Genomic DNA, 16,251 nt, shown 5'->3' with positions numbered 1-16,251 from the left:
TAATTGATCATATGATTGTTTAATTGGGCATACTGTACAAGGGCGGAAGCAAGCTACCAGGTAATTAGCCCCAAACTGTGCAATTAAATTCTTATTAATACCCCAAACAGCAGGGAACATTCAAGCCTTTAATTAGTGATTAACGGGAGACAGAGCTTACAACTGCCTCAGTACTGAGGAACAGTGAGAGTATTTAGCTGGGTAAGAGGGGGACCTGTCTGCCCCGATTAGCTCCGGATGGCTGCACCAGGGGCTGAGGGGATTGCCATACGTGCTGTTGTGACCCTGTCCCTGAGTGGGGACAGCCACCCAAGCTGGGGTGGCCAAGCCCAGCCAGGTCCCCCTGTTTGCTCTGGAATCCCGGCTTGGCAGCTACCAACACCGGCCCAGAGTGGGCAGCCTGAAGGAGAGGGGATAGTGCTGGGCTACCAGGGGAGGTTTCTTCCCCAAACCTAGCTCATGGGATGATCAGAGGATCTGCAGCATGTTCCAAGGGAAAGGTGGCCCTGGGGTAGATCAGGATGTGCCGGGGTCAATGATGCCAGGAGAAGGCCCCACCAGTTACTCTGTCACCAATTAAACTGGAGGCAGAGAGGAACCTGTGCTGAGGGCAGTAAATAATTTACCCAACAGTCCTCCTCCACTGCCCATTGCCCCCACTCTGGGCTGCCAGCCTTTCTCCTTCCCCAGAGGATGCCGGGGGCATTCCAACAGGGACACAGAACTGCCTTTTGGGATGACCTCACTTGCCTTTCAGTGCTGCAAGGGGAAAACAAGGCCCCTCTACTCCCAAAAATTGCTCCTTTGCCACAGTTCTGTAGCAAAAACCACCTTGTCTTGTCCCTGTCCCATTATCTGGAGACTACAAAAGCACCCTGGCTGTCAGGAGACTTTATTGTGTCTCTTCCAGCCCTAGCAAAGACTATTTGAATGTCAACATCCCCAGTTCAACAGCATCCTGTGCTACCCGGGGCCTTGGGCAGTATTTGCTGCTTTCCTTCCGCACACCACAACCCAGAATTTGCCTTTAAAATCCCTATTTTCCACTGTCACCAGGGAAAAAGAAAATAGCTGAAAAGGAACAAGCCCCTGAAGGTACCTACAGCCACGCTGGGTGTTATTTTGATGCCTGCCATGTGATTTCTCACTAATCTCATAACTCAGGGGAACTCTGGGGGCAGCCGAGGTTTGAGTGTGCTGGTGCTAACCTTCTGCTTTGCTCAAGCCTCCAAAAAACTATTTTTTATGGTTGGGGTTTGCTCTTTCTCCCTGCAGCATGCCCATGGCCAGAGCGCCAGGGCAGGCCAGGCGGTGTTTGATCTGTGCGGGGTGAAGCTCCGCTGGCTGCGGGGAGGCAACTTCACACGGCCGCCAGGCCAGGCCCAGGCAGTTAAATTCGGGCCGACACATTAATGAATTTCACAGTAAGCCTGGAAAAGCTCTCACTCAACCTCCGTTTACCAGCACGGGGAGGGGGCCCGGGGTGGGGGAGCAGGGCGCCACGTTTTGCCAAAGGAAATCTTGTTCCCATTATCTTTTTGCGAGAGTGTTAAGTTGGAATAGGCAGTGCTTTGCCTTTTTATCTCAAGCACATGGAATAGACCAGGAGGGCTGTGTGCTTCCTGGGGCTAATTTCTGCATCCACATGTAAGGGTGTGCAGATGTTTCTGTGCACATCTGCATGTGCCTGCCCGTGGGCACGTGTACAGCTCTGGGGGTATTTTGGTGCATGTCTGTGTGCACATATGTTCATGGGTATGTTTGAGTGCACGTGTGCTTGTGCATGTCTGTGCATGCACGCACAGGGACGTGAGCACACAGGGGTTGCTGCATGGGTTTCTCTCTGTGTGTGGCTCATGCATACGAGATAGAGCCATAAATATAAAGAGTTGGGGGCTCGATTACAGGGGAGGGCTGTCACACAGCCTGGCATGAGGTGGGTGGTCCTGCTGGAAGGCCGGGTGGGCTCTGTCACCAGAGCCAGCTGCCAGGGAAGGGGCAGGGGGGGCAGTGGGGCAGTGCCCGGCTGGTACTGCCAAACCCCCTAGCTGCAGCCCTCCATCCCACCCTTGCTTGCCTTCAGCTGAGTGGTGCCAGTTCCTACACGTGTCCTTCTTCCTCTGCCCTGACCTCATGACACCGGCCCCACACGGTGGTGGATGCTGCACATCTGGATGGCATGCTGGGACAGCCTGTGCTCTGCTGTGTCCATCCCAGTCCCAGCACAGCCCCTCACTGCAGTGGGGAACACCAGGGCAGCTCCAGCCCACCCAGAGGGTCCTGAATTTCACCTTCAGCCCTCATCCTCTCCCCTTCCCTCACAGCCTGCAACTGCAACCTGCACGCGCGGCGCTGCCGCTTCAACATGGAGCTGTTCAAGCTGTCTGGGCGCAAGAGCGGCGGCGTGTGCCTCAACTGCCGGCACAACACGGCGGGCAGGCACTGCCACTACTGCAAGGAGGGCTTCTACCGCGACCTCAGCAAGGCCATCACTGACCGCAAAGCCTGCAAGGGTAAGCTGGAGGGGCTCCGTGGGGGCAGATGAGTGGCAGAATCTCTCTCGCTCTCCTTGCTCTCCCTTCCCATCCTTGGGATGTCCTTCTGCTCACTTTGGCAGCTCCAGCCACCACCACCCTTATCTCCTCTACCACTCCAAGGGCACCAGGCAGGGATAGAACTTTGAGCATCAACTCGAGGTGGAGGAGGATTACAGGAAGGGAGAGAGGAGGTTGCCAGGAGCCTGGGAGGGTTCTGGTGCATTTGCAGTTGCTATCTCCACTGGTCAGTGTTTGGAGAGATGCTGAAGCAGACATGACTAAATGTGCTGAAAACCTGTCTCTGATATGTTGTCTGGCATATAGACATGCTTGGAGCATGGGTTCCCTGCTCTGGAGGGCTGGGGATGCTGGTGAAAATCTCATCTCCCAGGTGGGCTGTGGGGCTGGACCCCACATGGTGTTTTTCAGCTGTGGGATGGCTCGTGGGATCTGTTTTGGGGGAGATGCTGAATGCCGTGGCTCCTGGTAACTGGCCTTGAGCTGGCCAGGAGCCACAATGGCTCCAAACCATCAAACTGCAGTTTGACCTCTCAAGGTCCCTAGCCTGTGCCAAACACCATGGGACCTGTACCTCTCCTCTCCCTCCTCTTAACTCCTGGCCAAGCCTGTCTGGTTCCTCTTCCCTCTCCCTGCTCAGCCTGTCTATGGAGCCTTTTCAAAACAATAGTTTCACCAAAGAATTTGAGATAAGAAAACACCCTGCCTGTCCCCAAGGACTGTTGAGATGCAGACTGGAACATCAGATGGGCAGGAAGTCACCCATGGCTGTTCAGAGGCTGAGAATTCATCCCTGATCCCTGTTTTTCTGTCTTTGATTGAGTCCCTCCTGGAAGGGAGCACAGTGTCCCTCTCAGCTCTCTCTCCAATGCATTTTACAGCTGCAGGGGCACTAGGCCCCTTCTCTGCTGCAAGAACACGATGCTCATGTGTTTATGTACGGCCTTCAGGAATTACTGGAGCTGGTTTTGGACCACTAACATTGTGGGCATGGACCCAAATTGAAGGATTTGACTTTTGGGGCTTCCCTGTCAGGTGCATTAGTGCTGTTGGAGATCTGGCTCATTCAGGCTGGGATATAATAAAGGAAATCTCTCCATTGCCTGGTCTGTGCCAGTGCCTCTTCTCATCCTTGCTACTGCCAGGAATGCTTGAGAGGATGGAGTGAAGGGAGAAACTTCCCATGTTTATGCAGTGTCACAGTGGGAGCAGGGCTGAGAGGGCACTGGCAGGCGGACCCCTACCTGCAGCCAGCTCATTAGCAAACTGAGCTAATCGTTTTCAACACCCCAAGCAGCTGACTTGACACGTCCCCCTCACAGCCCGTGTTCCTGGGGACCACAAGTGGTTTCTACCCCGTGGCCTTGGCCAAGCCATGCCACAGCTATGGCCGTGGGCATGGCAACCCCTGGCACCACACCATTGATGAAGGTTGTGTCAGGTGTCAGCCAGGTCCCAAGCTGTGCCAGAGCCCAGCACCCTCAGGGTGACACACGGCAGACACTGGGAGAGAGGAAGAGGAGAAGGCAGGACAAGGCATGCATCCTGATGGTCTATGGCATAGCATCCCGGATTGTGTCCCATTCCCGGGAGAGGTCCTGGCTCTGCTGAGGCCAGGGATGGATGGCAGCAGCCCCCAGCTCCTGCTGCAGCACCACCAAACTGGGGCAGCTGCAGCAAAATTCTCTTTCCCATGGGGGTTCCATCAAGTGCTGAGGGCTGGCAGGCAGCCCCAGCTCTCCCCCAACACTTGAGAGGCACCGGGGTGGCTGTGCTGCCTCCACCTCACCCTTCATCTCCTGCAGGCAGCACCTCACCTCCCAGCCCTCCCCAAGGAACAGTTTCTGCTTTTCTTTGGATTAGGGAGGTTTAGGTTGGAGATCAGGAAAGGCTCTTCCCCCAGAGGGTGCTGGGCACTGCCCAGGCTCCCCAGGGAATGGGCACAGCCCCGAGGCTGCCAGAGCTCCAGGAGTGCTTGGACAGCGCTGCCAGGGATGCACAGGGTGGGATTGTTAGAGTGTCTGTGCAGGGATAGGAGTTGGATTCAATGATCATATTTGGTCCCTTCTAGCTTGCGATATTCTGTAATTCTCTGACCAGCTCCTTCTACTTTTTCTCCAAAATTGATACAATACCAAGCAAAGTGGATACCCTGCAGGCATTCACCTCTCCAGGGCCCCCAGCACCACTTCCCTGGGCATTGAGGAGCTCAGTTTCTGCTCCAGACGGGAAAGAGAGCACTTAGTAAAGAGCAATAAGAGAAAAAATGCCAAAACCTAATAAAGCAAGCTGAATATGGCTGGCACCAGGGAGGATTACTGAATATAGCATGGTTTGTGGGAGCAGGGCAGCTGCAGGTTGCAGTGTTTCCTACCTGGCTTTGGCTCAAGCCCTTCTCCTTGCAGGGAATGGGGGAGGCAGAGGGGGCCTGGCTGCTCCCATCTGCATGTGCCCCCCATTTGTCAGTGTGAGTCTTGCTCCACCACCCTCACAGGGCAGTAATCGTGCAGCATTACAGTGATGGAAAGTATCTCTGATCCAAGGTGGCTCCTCTGGAGGGGACCAGGTGGGCAAAGCATCCCAGGATGCCCAGGATTTGATGGGATGGGGTGAGTGCAGATGCTGCAGCACAGGAGAAATGGCAGCCAGCAGTGCCTGGGCTGCAGAGGAGCAGAGGAGTGGGACAGATGCCCCCTCGCAGACAAACCTCTGTCCCTGTGCCAAGCCACGAGCAGGGCTCTGCCAGGCTGGGCGGAGGATGCTGCTTCCGGAGGGCTGGCAGGGTTTGCCTGTGGTTTGGAAGGGCTGCAAAGCTCAGCTGAGCCAGATGAACATGTGCACAGGGCTGACCCCTGCCATGGTGCATATGTTAAGGAGGATCTGGCAGCAAAGGTGGTACCCTGGGTCTGGGGAGCCAGGTCCTGGCTGTGCCTTGGAGAACAGAGTTAATAATAAAATCCCTGATGCTTCTGCTTCTTTGGCTGCCCCTCCTTCAGTAAAGCAGAAAGCATTTCCACCCCTCCCTTATACAGAGGGGGATCTGCTGGGATTGGGAGCTCCTTAGAGGAAGAGCAAGATCCCAGGTGCTGGCAATGGAGAGCTGGTGCTCCCAGAGAGGCATATAAATACATAGAGGAGTGACAATTTGGACTTTTGAATTTTCCAAAGATATGTCCCATACCTGCAGCTCAGGTATCTACACTCCTGCAGGAAAAAGGCAAGGCAAGGATCCTCTCAGTGGACGTTTAGAGCAGGCATGGAGCAGGTGGATGGGAACAGTGTGCTGTGGATTTGAACAGAGGCTTTTGCACCTGCCACAGCGCTGGCCCAGGGCAGAGGCTGGGCATTGCAATGAAGGCAGATGCTCATAGAATCACAGACTGGTTTGGGTTGCAAGGGACCTTGAAGATCATCTGGTTCCAATCCTCTGCCATGGGCAGGGATACCTTCCACTAGATCAGGCTGCAGGTGGCTCAGTTAATATTCAGGAGGCAAATCAGTAACCCAGAGGCCAGGAACTACTACATCTTATTTAAACAAACTCCAGCATGTTATTAAATAACTCTTCAACTACAGTTTGCCTCTGCTGGGATGCAGCATCCTTGAAATGGGCACAAAATTACCAGCTGCAGATTGTGTCGAACTGAGCAGAGCCCTCAGCCACTCGGCCAGTGAGCGAGGAGTGCTTCCCTCCCACTGCCAGCATCGTTGCTGGACCCTGCAGGGTGGACAAGCTGGGAGGATGGAAAAGGCAGAGCAACCTTCAGGATTAATTCAATGGTGCTAATTGAAAAGTCAAATAAAGGATGGCTGCGCATTAATCTCGGTAATTTAAACAAAGCTGTAAACCATGAGCCTTTCTCCAATGAAAACTGGTGAAGCAGTAGCAGCTAAGCCTCAAGATGCAAAAATACCCTCAAAATGAAGTGCAAGACATGCTTTCTGGCAAGCACAGCTTGATGAGTTAAGCTCCAAGCTAGTGACTTAATCCACCATTCAAGCTCTGTGGGCCAGATCCTGGCAGCCAGAGGCTGGGAGCAGCAGGGCTCGGTGTGTGGGCAGCAGTGCAGAGCTGCACCGTGCCCCCAGGCCTGCCTTCCCTGGGGCTGGGGTAGGCTCGCTGAGCCAGCCCCCTCCACAGGTTATGTCAGGATGAGGAAGGACGGAGATGCTACAGCCGCAGCTGGGCTGGACCGTGCTGCAATGCGGGACCCATCAGGGGAAGCACTCTGGTCTGGGATACTCATCCCATGGGAATGGGAAGGAACAGTGTATTTTTGTGAGACTGTGGGAAATCCCACTATGGTAGGGCAAGTGGGCAGAGATTGATCTGGAAGAGACCAAGCTCATACCCCCATGACTCTGACTGGTTGTGCACTTAAGATGAGCAAAGCTGCCTTACTCACCCATCTGGGTAAAACATCCAGAGTCACTGAAATCCGCCTTCCACCGCATACAGAGAGATCAGCTTAGATGAACTGGATCCTTATTGGGCTGAGATTTATGTCTGTCCATAAACTTTACACCAGGAACGGACCACTGGGGCCCAAGAAAGGCCCTGTGTTTCCAACAGCCCTGTGTCATGCCAAGACTCCCTTGCTCGCTGCCATTTATTATCACAGCTGAGCCCCCAAAATATCCCTTTCAGAAAGATGTCCGCTTCTACTCCTAGCCAAGATCTGATAAGGATGGAGCATCTGGTCCCCATTAGAGGCTGCTCGCTCTGCTTTCTGGCTGTGCAGGAGAGGGGCTCAAGTGCCATGGTGCTCCCACCAGTTCCATCTGGTGAAAATTAGGGAAACAGTAACATCAGGGGGCTGTGGGGGCGGGTGGGGGAGATGTTTTTGTTTTGCTTTGAAATCACGTTCAACTCTTACACTGATGGAGGCCAAGATAACCTCCTCCAGCTCATTGCCAGCCCAGCTCCAGACAAGCAGATGGGAAGGTCCTCCTCTGAGCAAGCATTTCCTTCTGACATCCCTCCATGTAGACAACCCTCAGAGGGTCCATCATCCAGTGTGAAGTGAGGGAGCATTCTTCTGAGAGCAAAGACAGCTTTCACCCACCTCAGGTCTGGCTTGTCCCTAGAGAGACTATGGTAGAAAGGTGTGGAGTCATCCTTTGCCCAGGGTCTCCAGTAGTCAGGAGGGGCATTGAGGCTTATGAGCTTGGGAAACATTGAGAAAACCTGCTTCATTCTAAAACCAAGACAAGATTTGTTGTTTGTGTAAAACCCCAGTGTTGGTTCAGCTCCATTGACTGAAAAGGTCAGAGGTAGAGGAGCAAGTGGAGAAAATGGTTTTTAGTGCTGTGACAGGAACATCTCTCTGGAGTTGAGGTGGGGGAAGATCTTAAATGAGAGCTGGTGGCTGCAGACACCTGTGGGAATTGCAGAGGCTCTGGGTGTTCCTCCTGAGCAGCTCTGTCAGCAAGGCCATACCCTGGCCAACCCCTTTGTCCACTCGCCCTCCTGCCAGTGCTGATCACAGCACATGTGGGGCCACGGTTAGTCCGGACCCATGGGTCCAGCTGGGTCTGTTCTGTGCTAGCCCCAGCAGCTGATTTCCAGTGGTGCACTGGAAGGGTCCCCCTCCTCTTCGCCATTCTGGGACTGCACCTTGGGTCCAGTTTGGGGTTTGTGTTGTGCCTCCCCTCTCACATAACCATTTCTCTCTCTCCCACCCAGCTTGCGACTGCCACCCAGTTGGTGCGGCCGGCAAGACCTGCAACCAGACCACGGGGCAGTGCCCATGCAAGGACGGCGTGACCGGCCTCACCTGCAACCGCTGTGCCAAGGGCTACCAGCAGAGCCGCTCGCCGGTGGCCCCCTGCATCAGTGAGTGCCCCACGCCTTGCCCTGCACTCAGGGACCCCCACTGGCACTAGGGGATGCCCCTTGGTCCCCCACTCACATTGGATGGTTTGTGGTGGGTGGGAGGCTCAGACAAGACACTGTTTGTCTTTATGGATGTTCTCCAGGAAGCGGTCAAGTGGGGCTCTCTAATCATTTTCTGGGGTAACCTGGGCTTCACCTGCCCCAGTACAGGAGGCTCTGGATGACCCCTTGGGTCAGTGCTTCCAGGTAGCTGAAACAGCTCTGCTGGATCCCATCCTTGGTACAGCACGAGTCCTCCTCACCCAGCCGAGCCCTGAGCATGGTCACTTCTGGGGCAAGGCCAGAGCCTACGGTCAGCATAAAACTGTGTTTATTGTCACAGTGGGTTTGAATCTGACCCAAGTGGCAGAGGAGCAACTTCCCACCCTGCAGCTTTTGCTGGGCTGCTGGAGCAGTGGCAGTGCAAGTGACTGGTGGAGCTGGCTCCTCTCTCTCTGTTCTTCCCCAAATTTGAGTTTAGGAAAGAAATCTCCCGCAGTTTTGCTGCCAAGAGTCCTGAGGAAGTGTTACCTTTTCCCACATTTATCCCTGTGCTGGGCAGCATGAGGTGTGCTGAGATCAGCCAAGCACCAATCTGATGTCCAAACTAAGTTCAGATGAGCTGAGCACCCGGAAAGCATCCGTTCCTGGAGTACACATCCTCACACAACTACTCAACGCCCTTGGGGATTGCAGAATTGCAGCCTGGCCCAGCTTACTGAGCTCAGTTTGTGCATCTCCAGATCTATACAATGGTCTGCAATGGTCAGGTCAGATTCATCCCATCATCTCTCATTTGTGACCAACAGAATCTCCTTGTGGCCCATTTTCAGAGGGCTTTTGTCCAGTTGTCACCCCCAGAGCTGGGGATCTCATCCTTAAGATACCTCTCCCTTTCTTTTCCAGAGATTCCTGCCATCAACCCCACCTCCCTGGTCACTAGCACAGAGGCACCTGCAGGTAAGTGTCCCTGGCCAAGTCCATGGCCTCGGCCCTACCCGGAGACCTGGGGGCAGATCCCACCTTCCCCTCTCCCTGGCACAGCACAGGGGAAGGCTGAGCTCTACCAAACAATTTGGCAAAAAATTAATGGTAAAAAGTTTTGTTGAAAGATGTGACTGAGATTTAAAGTCTTGTGCATTTCTGGAAAGGACCTGACTAAGATTGATGGACTTTTTCAGGAAAAAGTCTTGCCATCCCTTAGCAGGTTAATGCAGGGATTGTGACATATGGCACCAGTGGGTGCTTGGGAGCCGGCTTTGCTTAACCTCCTTTCATCAGCGCCAGTGCAAGAGGTTTCTCCTGAGTGTCCTTGGCCTCTGCAAGACCCCAGCTCTCTGGGAGGTGCTGGGGCAGGGGGGATCTGGCAGGTCTCAGGCAGGCTCCAGGGCCCCTGTGCTGGGGCACAGGCTGCCAGGTCTCCCCTGGGACATGGGTGACATGGTGCTCAGCTCATCCAGCTCTGCAGGAGAGAAGGGTCTGGGTATGAGCTGCTTTTCCTGGCTGCACAGGGTGATGGGATCATGGATAATTGGACCACGGAGGGACCAGTGTCACTGCTGTGGTCACCCAGAGAGAGGTGACAGCTCCATTGACAGGCTGCAGGCCTTGCACAGGCTAGGGAGGCATTGCTCCCATGGTCCTCAGAGCCCCACAAGAGCTGCCCTGGTTCCTCAGACTAGAGTGGGAAGGTTGGCGTCTCAGTACAAGCTGCAGTTTCACTTCTGCTCCTGCAGAGGCTTGGCTGGAGCTGGGCACTGCTGGGTGGGTGCATGGATGCTCCCTGATTAGGGTCCTTCTTCCAGCCAGGCCAGGGACCAAGGTCCCACAAAGTGCCCTGAGCTCCCACCATCATGCGTCATGGTGTGTCCCAGTGGCACCAAGCAGTGCTGTGCCAGCCCCTGGATCCAGTGCCACCATGCTGAGCCCTCCAGTGCTGCAGGATGCACCCAGCAGGGTTAAAGAGGGCTGTAGCAGGGCTTTCCTCCCTCCCCTCCTCTTCCTTCTGCAGTCCCCTCAGCACTGCAGTGTGGCTGCTCCCAGCCATGCCAGTTCTATCCCCAATAGGGATTTCAAGCCAGGTGGAGGGGGAGAAGCTGGGAAAGAAGCAGCCCCTTCCCTCCTTGGGCCACCCCTCTTTCTGCTGTCCCCAAGAGCCCAGTCTTCCCCTGCATTCCACTGTGTTGGAATAGACATCCCAAACAATCCTCCACTCCATCCCATGGCAGCATGTGAAGACAGCAGGGGCCCTCCAGCTCCCCACACCCATATTTAATGAGCAACTTTCCTGTGCCCTGTTTGGGGTACATCTATCCCAAGGAGGCCTACTCCTTTCTTGGAGAGCCAGTGCTCTGTTTGTATCCATCTCTCCAGCTCTCCTTACCATGACCACCTTGCCTTGGCAGTGGAAAATGCCAACAGCCTCTTCCCAAGCTGATGTGTGCCTGGGATGTGCTCTCCAGCCCTCTGGGAACATTTTCCAGGACGGCCACTGCAGCCCCATGCCTGAACTCACTGGCTGCAGGAGAGAGCCAGGGACGAGGTGTGTTGAAGAGATGGAATTTTTGGCCCCTCACAACAAGGCAGACACTGAGGGGCTGGAGCGTGTCTAGAGAAGGGAAAGGAGCTTGGGAAGAGTCTGGAGCACAAGTCTGATGAGGAATAGCTGAAGGAAATGGAGGGGAACAGGTTGGAGAAAAGGAGGCTCAGAGGGGACCTCTTCTCTCTCTACAACTCCCTGACAGGAAGGGGCAGCCAGGGGGAGGTCAGGCTCGGCTCCCAGGGAACAAGTCATAGAACAAGAGGAAACAGCCTCAATTGTGCCAGGGGGGGATTCAGGTTGGACATCAGGGAAAATTTCTTCCCTGCGAGGGTTGTCAGGCAGTGAACCAGGCTGCCCAGGACAGTCACCATCCCCAAAAGCATTCAAAAAGCGAGTAGATGTGTCCCTTTGCAATGTGGTTTAGTGGGCATGGTGGTATTTGGTTCAAGGTTGGACTCGATGATCTTGGAGGCCTTTTCCAACCTTAATGATGCTGTGTTCCTCTGGCAGGAGTAAAGTGTGTGGATGGGGATGGAGAGGGGAGATGCTCAAGGAGGAACCTGTAGCTCCTTGCAGAGTGGTGTTGGCTTAGCACACGTGCACCCCAAGGAGTAGTGCAGAGCCTGGGAGCTCCCTGCCAGTGAGGAGCATCCCTGCCTGGATCTGGCAGAGATTTCACTCCTCACTGTGGCAGAGGGGGAGCGATGAGACCTGGAGTGCACATCCTACCCAATGGGAAGATGCTGAGCTGAGGTGATGGTACGACTGCTGGTGAGAGCTGGGGAGGGCAAACCACCACCTCTGCTCCTGCCTGCCCTGCCCACCCTGCCGGCTCTGAGGAGAGACTGGGAACATCAGGCTTTGGGAAAAGGAAAAAAATGGGGGGGGGGGGGGGCAGAATGAGAGATTTGGCCAGTTTTATTGCCAGCAGAGAGTGCTGCGTGGAGCAGAGTTAATCAAGGTGACTCCCCTCCAGTGCTTTATAAATAGGAGCAGTCTCACAATGATGTCTGAGCTGTTCAGCTGCACAAAAATAAACAGCACTGGCGGAGAGCTGTGTTGTTTACTCTGTTTTAGCAGAGCGTGTCTGCCTCAAACTGCATGCAGTCTATCTGTGGGTTTGTTGGCTTCTAGCTCAAATATCCTTAATGCAACGTAGCTGCCTCTGCCCAGAGTCGCTGCCACTGGAGGATCAGGGGACCCAGTGGGGGTCCTGCTGCTCCCTTCACTGGGGGGATCAGAGATGGGGGTGATGCTGCCCTGGCTGCACTGCCAGGGTTACCTGCACCTGGTGTGCTTGTCCTGCAAGCAGGGCTGCCAGCCATGGTCCTTTCTACCCACTCCCTGCCTGCTCCCTGATGCCCCTCTGCCCACATCCCTCTGCCCCAGGAGCCCCCAGCTGTCCCTGAGCAGGACACTCCCCAAGGGGCCCTCAGCACCTGAGGCAGCCTCCAAGCCCCTTCTCCCCCCATTTCCCCACCTCCTGCCCTGCCTCTGGCAGCAGGTGCTGGCTGCAGGAACAGGGGGACATTGTTCAGGGCTGCCATGCTCAGGTGCTGGGCTTCCCGCCCTCTCCCCATCCTCCTCCATGCTGGGGTTCAGTCCCTGGGTGTGTCCAGGCTTTTCACTGACATTGCCATCTTCTGCATCACTTTTCCCAGCTTTCTCCTGCCTTTCCAATTTTCCAAAGCCTTTGAGGTCCAGCTTTGATGACTGTGCCTGGGCAACTGACTGGCTTGGTGATGAAACGTCCTGGGTCCACTTCTCATAATTTTTATTATTATTATCTTAAAATATTTTCCACTTAGTGGAAAAAAAAATAAAATCCACCTTCCCCATTAGCAGAATTAACAAAACTCGTGGAGCACAAAACAGGGCTTTAAGGGAATTCAAAGTAAGCAGTAAAAGATTTGCAGCCATAGCACCTGATTAAGTTACATCTCTCTTAAAACAAAATATTCCTTTTTTTCAAGGAGAGGAGAAGTAAACCAGATGTACAAACCTGCCACCTCTCACACACACGCTCCCCCCAGGGATGGGGAATGCCACACCAGGCCAGTGGCTCTGGTTTTCAGCTGCCTCCTCCCACTGCACCTGTAGCATCTCCCAGGGATGCAGCAGTGTTAGAGCTGAGGCTGTAGCATGTCCCAAGGATATATTTGCGCCTGGGATGGAGCTGTAGTGAATCCCAGGGTTGCAGCAGTGTCAGGGATGGGGCTGTAACCCATCACAGTGATGTCTCAGGCTCAGAGATTGCTCTGTAACTTGTCCCAGACATGCATTAGTGCCAGGGATGGGGCTGTAGCATATCCTGGAGATGCAGAAGCATTTCAGGATTTGTGGGTGCACTTTCATGCCATGGGCTGTGTCAGGTCTCTGCTGAGCCCCAGCCCTTCTGTGGGGCTTGGCTGCCCAATCCAGCTGCACGGACACAGCAGAAAGGCAGCTAAAGCAGCTCTTCTCCACACTGCCCTGTGGAATGTGCAAAGCCATGGGCTCTCAGGGCCTGTCTGTGGGAGCAGCCCCATCAGGCACTCAGTATCCCAGGGAGGATGGAACCATGCTCCATAGCTATGTTGTGATGGGGACTGGGTGGCTCCCGAGCAGAGACCTCCCATGGCAAACCCCTGCAGGAACAGGACAGGATGCACAGGGAGAGGCAGTCTGGGGAGGTGCAGGCAGAATCCTTCTGCCCTGACATCCCTTGCCACATTCCAGCCACAGCACCCGTGTCTGCTGCACACCCAGTGATGGAGGAGGCCACGTGCTCAGGGCTAAGGAACGGAAATGTTTCCAGTTATTTGGACTTTTTTTTTTCTTCCCAAGTTTCTTAGATAAGCGGAGCAGGAATTGATTTTAGATTTGAGGAATGTTCCTCCACAGCACAAAGCAGTGGTTAAAAAAAAAAATCTCTAAACTAATCCTAAATTGTTAATTCCCAACACCATTTTCTGGCTCCTTTGAATCACAGTGTTATGTTGTTAATCATGAGCAGGAGCCCAGGGCAGTTACAGGATTTCTTTCTGCTTTTCTTTCATCCCCATTGCCAAGGGAAGGGGGTGGCAGGTTGGCTGAGGCTGCCCCACAACCTCCTCCCACCACACATCACCCCACACTCCACTAGCCCAGCACCCATTGTCCCGGCCCAGGCCATGCCACCCTCCTGCCCACAGTGCCCGGTGTCCATGGGCAGGCCTGTGGCAACTGGTGCCAGGTGCGGGACAGTTTCTGTGCCCCTTTGCCTGGGGCGCAGAAGGCGCTCCAGTCCTGACGGGCACTCCCCAAAATAAGGTGGGAGGCTCTCCCTAGAGTCCCTTTCATGGGTGCTCTGGGGTCTGGGATGGGGCTGTAGTGTGTCCCAGAGAACACAGCAGGCTGAGGCCGCAGCACATCCCAGGGGCGCAGTGGGTGAGGGCACCTTCAGTGCCGCTGCCCAGCACTCCAGCACACTCCACCCCCCTATGTGGAGAGGCCCTGAGCCCCCTCTGTAGCCACCTCGGCTCTTTCAGGGGAGGCAGCAGGGCCAGGGCAGCTCTGCCAGCCCAGGCAGAGGGGCAGTGTGGCAGCATGGGGGGGCTGAACTGAGAATCAGAGCTCATCCCCCTCTGCCAAGAATTAGCTGCACGCTGCACTGCTTCTATTGCTGACAAATTTGGAACAGGTGGCATGAAGTCCCAGATAAAAAGGAGCTGGGCAGAGAGGAGAACAGCAGAGCCCAGGGTGAGTTTGTGCTCCTGGCTTCTTTCCTCATTTCTCCGCCTCCCTTTGGCACAGGGCTCTGTTATTCCGTGTCTTCCCCCAGAGCTTTGCCTCCATCCCCAGTGATCACTGTGGCAACCTGCAAACAAAGACAACTTCAGAGGCTGCTGGCTCTATCCTGGGACACGGGGCCAAACCAGAGGGAGAACCTGCAAAAGGCAGAGAAAAGAAGAAAGATGGGCTCAGAAAAAAACATGCTATTTGGAAAGAGACAAATTGAGATGTTCAAAGGAAGATGGCAGGGTAAAGAAAGAAGGAGAACAGGGCTGCTTCGGGCAATTGTTGGGATCAAAGGCTTTGGGGAGAAGGAAAGAGGCATTCCCTGCCCTCCCTCTGCTTGAGATGCAAATCTGAAGGCTTTAGAAATGCACAGAAAAAGCTTCCTGGAGGACAGGAGCCTTGGGGGACCGCAGGGTGGTGGAGGACAGCCTGGTGGCCTCCCCAGCCCCTCTGGAGCAGCCTGAACAGGGGATGCCTGGGCAACAGGAGTGATGTGGTAGAGTAGGGCCACTTCCCTCACTTGTCTCCTTCCCACAGCCTGAGTCCCCTTCCTGCTTGTGGGAACCTACGAGGCACAGGTCCCTGGAGGACCTACCCCCTGAGCGTGCTTCCCCCACTCTGGCCCCTGAGAGCTGAATGACTCTGAGGATCATGACCCCCTTGGTCCGGTGTCACACCTGCCTTTGGATCTGCCCCCTGTGCGGCTGACTGTGGGACTGGTGCCAAATCCTCTTTTCCCACATCACCCAGGACTGCAGGGTCACAGCAGTTCTATTGACTCTCCTTGGCCATGGCCCCTGCCAGCCCTCCATGGAAGCCACTATCACCTCACCTGCATTCCTCCCATCCATCCCTTTCTGTGTCTGGAAGGAGTCTCCAGGCTTCCTCCACTACCCCTGTGCTGACTTATCCAGCAGGACGCTGTCACTACAAGTGACAGAGTATGCTCAATGCACCCAAGGCCACCTGGTGGCCTTCCTCTTCCCAGTTGATGTGGCATCAGCCATTCATGCTGGTCTTTGAGCCCCGGGCCCCTGTGAGGTGCCAGGGGAGCAGCTGGACTCAACAGACCCCTGTCCCCAGCAGTGCTCAGGCCCCGGCTCAGGAGGAGTCAAGTACCCACCACCTTCTGCCAGGCTGGGTCTTGCTGCTGTCCCCTCCACCCACTCCCTCTTCCCCTGTGGTGGGATGAGTCCCCACATGCCTCAAGCCCCTCAGCGCTCAACCCACTGTTCTTCTGCCACAGACTGTGACTCCTACTGCAAACCAGCCAAGGGCAACTACAAGATTAACCTGAAGAAGTACTGCAAGAAAGACTATGGTAAGGACCTCCAGCCTCCCCTGGGCTTTGGCCCAGAGGCAGATGAGGGCTGGCTGTGGGTGGGGCAGACGAAGGCATCCAGGGGGTGGGGGACACTCCATATGGAGAGAGGTCTCCAAATGAGCCCTCCCAAAGTTGCAGTGGATGAGGCAGGTGGGGCTGCTGGGGAAGGGCAGTTCCTGTCCCCGACCTTCCTCTG

The 16,251-nt window shown here is 55.0% G+C and overlaps 1 protein-coding gene across 1 annotated transcript in view; it reads left to right on the top strand.

Moving 5' to 3' along the window:
• The window catches only part of NTN3 (netrin 3), a 32,394-nt gene that overhangs the window by 14,510 nt on the left and 1,633 nt on the right, over positions 1-16,251 (top strand). The window contains exons 4-7 of the mRNA XM_068206433.1: positions 2,325-2,513; positions 8,242-8,391; positions 9,337-9,390; positions 15,978-16,052. Of these exons, the coding sequence (XP_068062534.1) occupies positions 2,325-2,513; positions 8,242-8,391; positions 9,337-9,390; positions 15,978-16,052 (468 nt within the window). The remainder of the gene's footprint in view (positions 1-2,324; positions 2,514-8,241; positions 8,392-9,336; positions 9,391-15,977; positions 16,053-16,251) is intronic.

The sequence above is a fragment of the Anomalospiza imberbis genome, chromosome 16 (genome assembly GCF_031753505.1).
Source record: "Anomalospiza imberbis isolate Cuckoo-Finch-1a 21T00152 chromosome 16, ASM3175350v1, whole genome shotgun sequence".
Taxonomy (NCBI): domain Eukaryota; kingdom Metazoa; phylum Chordata; class Aves; order Passeriformes; family Viduidae; genus Anomalospiza; species Anomalospiza imberbis.
This window is presented reverse-complemented; position numbering and strand designations above follow the sequence as displayed.